This window comes from Lithobates pipiens, unplaced genomic scaffold (genome assembly GCF_037356315.1).
Source record: "Lithobates pipiens isolate NorthernLeopardFrog02 unplaced genomic scaffold, aLitPip1_a1.2 Scaffold_18, whole genome shotgun sequence".
NCBI lineage: Eukaryota > Metazoa > Chordata > Amphibia > Anura > Ranidae > Lithobates > Lithobates pipiens.
The window spans coordinates 561,300,232-561,307,739 of NW_027507758.1; the positions used below are offsets into that span (position 1 = coordinate 561,300,232).

The 7,508-nt window shown below is 42.9% G+C and overlaps 1 protein-coding gene across 1 annotated transcript; it reads left to right on the forward strand.

Moving 5' to 3' along the window:
• The first annotated feature begins 5,285 nt into the window (after nt 1-5,285).
• On the forward strand, nt 5,286-6,028 carry LOC143990274 (uncharacterized). Its single transcript, XM_077490336.1, has 2 exons — nt 5,286-5,550; nt 5,633-6,028. Exons 1-2 carry the CDS (start codon nt 5,373-5,375, stop codon nt 5,866-5,868), a joined length of 414 nt encoding a protein of 137 aa, XP_077346462.1. The 5' UTR covers nt 5,286-5,372; the 3' UTR covers nt 5,869-6,028.
• Nucleotides 6,029-7,508: the final 1,480 nt, after the last annotated feature.

Here is a 7,508-nt window from a genome sequence, read left to right on the forward strand (position 1 = left end):
CTCGCTCCATCTTTACCATAGATGTTTTTAACTATCTGTTGCACAGTATAGTGTGCCACAGTTCCCTGTCGGGGCTTTGTATTCAGCTGGCCCATTTTGGCAGTCTGTGCCTAGGTAGCGTGTGGGACACTTAATGTACCGATATATATATAATTCAAAAAGTTACAAAAAGCACCTCGTTACTTTCCTCCTAGGGTGCCAAAAAATACTAAAAACCTCTCCTGGATGAGATTTCTGAAATCGAATTACCTTATATGCTAGCCAACTGACAAATATTATAACCAGACTGACGGCTACAATATATACAAGCATTCCTTTAAGTGGCCAGGTATCCCCTCTAGATCTCCGGGCTTGTGGAGACCTTATTCCCCTTTGTATCTGGGATCCCTCTCGTGCACTCTTATCCCTGCTTTATGGAGCAGACAGGGCTTATACTCTCAACCCGCCTATGGTTTATGAATTAGATGTGAGGTTAAGCATAAGCGTCAGACCCCCCCGAAAGGGCGCATTCCGTTGCTTAGTTCGGCAATCCCCTTCCAACTCATACCATCCTTGACAAGGCTCATTCACTTTCTCAACAAGACAGACAGACAACAAACAACAAATAATTCCAGCAATATAAACCAAATATACAGTAATTGAAGACCCGCCACTACAGAGGCTGATGCTCTGCACCAGGAGGACAGTAACTGACAGAACGGATAGGCACAAATCAGGGGAGCACAGAATATAAGAAAAATAAAGCTTTTTCTTACCTGCGCAGGTTTTGGTCTGTGGTTCCCAGAATGCCTGATCCGATTGTTCCGTCGGTCCCGTTCGTCCACCTCTTGTAGTTTCATTGGCCGGGTCCCTGTTCGGGCGCCAAACTGTTGGGTGCAATTGTCAACTTAATTGCTTTCTAGTTTATATTGCTGTGCCAAATTTTAGCTCTTAAAGAAATAAGACACAGAGACCGTTCTCCGTATATCAGCTCCGAGCATGAAGTCCCGTGCTGCTTCTTCCTCTTTTTTATTATCTTATATAGGGTGGTTACAAAAGTATAGGTTTTAGCAAAGTTTCCATATAAGGTAACAAGCAGTTAATTTCAACATACATCAGTCGTTTAACAGAAAACCACAAACTACAACCTTGCAACATATTTTGACACGTACACATAGAATACAGAGAGAGAAATGAAAGAAAATTAAACAAAACTTAAGTAGAACTATAATCCATTAATTTCCAATCTTATTATTATTATATATATATATATATATATATATATATATATATATATATATATATATATATATATATATATTATATATATATATAATTTCAGAAAAAAAAAATATCTATTACTATATATTTTTGGAACTACTATTGTTTTTTTTTTTTTTTTTTTTTTTTTTTTTGGGTGGGGGGTTTGAAACAAGATGGACTTGCATTTTTTTGGGCCAAGCAGGACTATGCAAGTAGAGATAGATAGATAGATACCCAAACCAGCATTTTAGCCTACACATGATTGCATGTTCATAATCAGCAGAGCTTCCCCTCATTTCAAATTTTAAGCCTCAAATTTACAGCGAATGCACTTCCAAGTGCACTTTCAGTGCTTTAAAAATTAAACTTGAAGTTAGCATATTTACATGAACATGTGTTTTGTAAATAACCCCCAGAGTCTTTTGACATGTATCTGCCTACTCACAAATAAACTTTGTTTTTTTAAACCAAAATTATACAAAAATATTGATTAAAAAAAAAAAAAGAAAACATACAAGATTTTTTTGAAATAATAAATTTTTATTTTTCCTCAGAACCAAAAAAACAAAACAAAAGGGAGGCAACACTGGAGACAATTTTGACGTTTGTGAAGCCTTTTGTCCCCCAGGCACACATCAAGTGAGTGGACACCAAAATTCCGAACCTGCGTAGCATGTACATAGGGAGCACAACCAGGTCCTAGAATCCCAAAGACCAGGAACAGCAGCAGATGAGATCTATGTCCCCAGACTGTGGTACTACAACAGCCTGCGTCTTCTTTCAGAGCAGACTGAAGCCAGGCAGTCACTTGCGACTCTTCCGTCTAGCCTTCCCTCCACGCTTCGCTGGAGGCTGTGCCTCTGGTGGTGGAGTTGTGGGAGGAGGAGTTGTGGGAGGACGAGGAGGACTCACCCTTCAGACCCAGTTGTATGGCATCAAAAAAGATTGCCTCACACATGTTTCTTTGGGGTTTGTCCATTTCTTGGAGCTTGCTAGCCAGATAAGTGGCATAGGCCTCCTCAGGATTGGGGGGTTTGGACAAAATCTGTGTGGCTCGCTGTATCAGCACCAAGGACTCCTCCTCTGCACGGCCCATCCTCCTGGGCCTTTTGCTGGCTAGGCGGAGGGGAGGGACCTGGCTCTCAGTCCTACTCCTGCTGGGCCCAGCTAGCTCCTGTGTGTGGCTGGTCCCGGCCTCCTCCTGGGTGAGCTCATCCTGTGTAAAAAAAAACAAAGCAATCAATAACTAAAATATGTCTATATTTAGAAATCATCAATCACTAACAATTTTACAGTTCTCACTTGCAAATACATTTGTCTTGAAATACAAAAGGCTATCATTTTGACACCATCATTTTTCCATCAGTTCATTAAGATTTGAGCCACATTTGTGGAAACTACTGTATCCTTCTATCTAATTTAATTTGTGATGAAATCCTAGATTTGGAAGCAATTCAAACATTGAACTTGACATCATTAATATTTGAGCAATCCAAACGTTAGAAACTAAAATATACCTGGCTCCAGCTGGGCGCATCAACCTCGTCCAGCAAGGAAGGGTCTGGATCTTCCAGGGATGGCTCACCTGAGGCGGAGGGAAGGGTGGAGGGACGGGTAGACGGACGGGTAGACGGAAGAGTCGAAAGTGACGGCCTGGCTTCTGACGTGTCATCCAGAAAACGCAGCCTGTCATAATACCACAGCCTAGGTACATAGACCTGACCTGCTGCTGATCCTGATGTTTGGGACTCTAGGATCTTTCTTTGCTCCCGCCTAATACACGCTACGCAGGTTCTTAATTTTGTTGTTCACAAAATCAGTGTCTGCCTGGGGGACTCGGGTTTTCACAAACGCCAAAACTGTCTCCAGTGTCTTCTTCCGGGCAGCACGGATTGGATATTGGGGGTGTTTTGTATCCCACAGATTGCTGTGGGACTCCACTAAATCTAGAAAGGTGGAGAGGAAGGCCTCCTCTTTAAAGGGGTCTGCAGTATACTTTTGCATTTTCTGAAAAAAAAATAAAAAATAAAAACCAACAAAAAAAAAAAGTCAGACCAAATGCACACTATATTGTGACAATGTAGGCGAGACACACACTACTACACACTACTACACACGCTACCCCCCCCCCCCCACACACACACACACACACACACACACACACTCTACACACACTACTGCCCCCCCCACACACACACACACTAGCCCCACCCCCTATACACCCACCCCCACACTACCACACAAAACACCAAGCCCACTCAACCACCAACCCACATAGAAATCAATTAAACATCAATAAGAATAAAATTCAATATGCATATCCCTAACGCAGGCTTTAAATTAACCGAAAATAAAATAACTATCTTACCGTCGCGTGTAGCACTCGCTGCTCCCGTTCGGACAAGCGTACGGCCTCGTGGTAACGCTTTATATACGGCGCATGCGCTCAGGCTCCGCCTGCGTCGCCCGCCCCTGACGTTCCTTGCGACCGCGTTTCCCCGCCCCTTTTACCCTCCTTCCGCTGTGGGTGTATGAGAGTAGAAAATGGCGGATGCAAGTTCAATTAGCAGCGTGAGCAGCGCGGAGGAAAGCCATGGGCCCCATGCTTCAGGAGCAAGGAGGAGATACAAGGCCATGAATATGGCCTTCGAAGAGATGGTGGAGATGGTGGCTATCCTTAAAAGGGAGGACTATGATGGGGAACATGGCCCTTACCCAAAACCGAACATCAGGCAAAGCGCCATCTTGGACGAGGTGGTCACAGCCTTGGAGACAAAATTTGGGGTGCGAAGAGGAAAGGACCAGCTGCGGAAAAGATGGTCGGACATCAAGTCCAGGGAGCCGGACCAATATGACCGCATCAAAAAGGTCCTGAAAAAAAGTGAGTAAACTCCGCGTTTCTCGTGACTGTCGGACATAATCGTTTGATTTGATTGTAATCGTTCGTGTAGATGGTGTATGTAAAACTGGCGGATTTGATCGTAATCGTTCATGTAGATAGTGACTGAAACTGGCGGATTTATATTAATCGTTCGTGTAGGCGGTGTAAATCTGGCGGATTAGATCGTAATCGTTCGTGTAGGTAGTTTATGAAAATATGGCGCATATGGTTGTTCGTATATGTGGGCGTAAATAGCATGAATTTGTGTATGGTGTAAATTTATCTGGTGTTGGATTAGATTTTAATTAGTTTTTTTTTTTTTTTTTTGTATTGTTCATGATAAACTGAATTGTCACGCTCAGTTTATAGGATATAAATTTTTAATAAAGTTTCATAAATTTATTCAGTGCAATGTAGACTCAATTAAAAAAATGAGATAGATAGATAGATAAAATGCTGGTTCAACATCTGGACTAGGAAACTTTTATAAGTGTAGTTTGGGCCTTCATAGAACATTTTTGACATAATCACACACAGGTACTCCAGGCGTTGATTCGAGTGTGTCCGTCTGTGAAACTTGGACAAAAGATATACAGTATCACAGTTTGGTTAAAGGCTAGGTTCACATTGCTGCAATGTACGAGATCAAATGTGATTTGCACTGCAAATCACATGTGATCTCTGTGTGATGCGATTTCAGCCATGCATGTAGTATGGCTGAATTTACATCGCATCCGGACCAAACTTGTACATGGCCCTTTTTTTAGTCCACAGCCAAATCGGATCACATGGGTGTTCACACCATGTGGTCTGATTTCCTGTCCGAGTTTAAAGATTGCACTGTGAAATGAGAACTAATTTGGAGGTGTCAATAAAACTTTACACTGATACTCCCAGCAGGTCACATAGGGCAGTGCGAACTGCGCATGCGATGCGTGAAACCACAGTAGATTTGCAGCGTTCACACATCGCAGCAGTCTGAACACAGCCTAACTAAAAAAAAAAGTCATTTTAAGGATGTATTAAACTAGGATCTTGTAATAACCAGCTAATAATTTTACACCACTTCAAACCAATGTTTCATATTCAAATTTCTGAACTCAAATATCACTATGCTTTAAAAGTATTTTTTTTTTTTGGGTTTTTCATTCTCATAGGGAAACAAAGACTCAGACAAGAGGCAGAGCAGCCCAGGACCCCCCGACCTCGCCAGCCTGATTGGGCAATTAGCCCCAGCCCCGTGTCGGTGATGGAGCCATCCAGCCCCGCGTCAGTATTGGAGCTGCCCAGCCCAGTGTCCTCGAGGGAGCAGCCAAGCTCGGTATCCTCCGCTGGACCAAGCTCCGTAGCTCCACTGGATGAGCCCAGCCCAGGGCTAGATGTGGAGGAGGAAGAGCAGGTGGAGTTACACACCCCACAAAGTGAAAGTGAGTGTCTGACAACCCAGCTTAAGGTAAACAATTAATGGCTGTTTATTTTAACCAATTTTTTATCTACACATGTTTTTAGGTGATGATCTGGTGGTGGTAGGAGAAGCTGCGGAGCCCTTTTCAGCGGACAGTGCCCAGAGGCTGATAGGGCAGATCATGGCCTGGAATGCCAGGATCGACTTAATGGAGAGCAACATCCAGGCCATGCAACAACAAATCCTGGCCACGCAACAACGAATCCAGGGCATTCAACAACAACTGGTCCCTATGAGGCAGGAAATGAAGGACATGATCGATGTTTTAGGGAGAATATAAGCCCCTTTTCCCCTAAAACACAATCGATCATGTCCTTCATTTCCTTGCCAAAAAGTTTTTAAGGTTTTTAGTTGATTTTTAGAGGCCAAATTTTGAAGATGCACACGGTGTGTCAACATGTGCTATGTGCCATCAGAGGATCGCAATGGACGCATTTGGTGTTTGCAAACCCTTCCTCCTTCTAGTATGAGAGAGGAAGGGATTGCACACACCAAACACGTCCATTGATCACTCATGATGGTACATAGCACATGTTGACATTACCAATTTTTGGTGTGCATCTTCAAAATTTGGCTTTACCCCTTGTTTTATGTAAATAGTTAAAAATCTGATTTTATTATTTTAAATTTTTGTGATAATTGCATTTTTGATATTTCTATGTTTACAAAAAAAAAAAAAAATAATAATTTATAAAAACAAAAAAAAAATATATAAAAAAAAAGTTTTTAAAAACCAATTTCACAAAAAAAAAAACACAAAAAAAAAAAGATCTAAATAAGAGGCACTGGTTGGAATGTGCACTATTAAAAAATCAAAAAAAAAAAAAAAAAAGTGTGTGTCTACTTCTTTCAATACTCAATACCAGTTTGGAAAGTCATTTTGTGTTTTCTGTCACAAAGGGCCTTATTTCCTATTGTCAAAAACCACTTTGCTATACAAATGCACTAGGACAGGAATATGCAATTAGTGGAAATCCAGCTGTTGCAGTCCCATGAAGCATAGCAAGACTGACAGCCACAAGCATGAGACCCAGAGGCATGATTGACTTGTAGTTTTGCACCAGCCGGAGGTTGGCCAATTGCATATCCCTGAATTAGGTCAATGTAGGATACAAGCAACGTGAAAAGCAAACAAGAACCAAACTTAAAAATGTGAACAGACAAGACATATTTCAAGAATTTTTTTTTTTATTGGTCAGCTGGCATTGGAATAGCCCCCCTACCATTAAAATAGCTGACATAGCGGTCACGCACCTCACGTGCTGTTTGGGGGGCTAAGCCAGGAAGGGCATGATCCAGCCCTGTCAGTTCTGGAAGCCTGAGTCCGGCCTCAGGCCCAATAGGCTGCAGGTACTGGTTACCAGAAAATTTCCTTAAAAAATTGTGAAGAATGCAGCAGCACAGAATAACATAGTTGAGTTTATATTCTGCCAGGTTGATGGCTGTCAGCAACAGACGGAACCGGCTGGCCATAATGCCAAAGGCACTCTCCACAACCCTTCTTGCTCTGGCCAGCCGGTAATTAAAAATCCTCCTCTCCGGGGTGAGGGTCCTTTGGGGGAAGGGTCTCATGAGATGTTCACTCAGACCAAACGCTTCATCAGCCAGAAAAACAAACGGGAGCCCCTCCACATTTTCGGCATCTGGTGGCAAGTCCAGGCCACCAGTGGTAAGACGGTGGCAGAACTCGGTCTGCCTAAAGACTCCTCCATCAGACATCCGGCCGTTCTTCCCCCACATCCACATAAAGGAAGTCACATTGTGCCGACACCACCGCCATTAGCACCACACTATGGAACCCCTTATAATTCCAATAGTAGGACCCCGAATGGGGTGGGGACACAATCCTCACATGTTTCCCGTCGATGGCCCCTCCGCAGTTGGGGAAGTCCCAACGGGCAGCGAACTGGGAAGCCACAG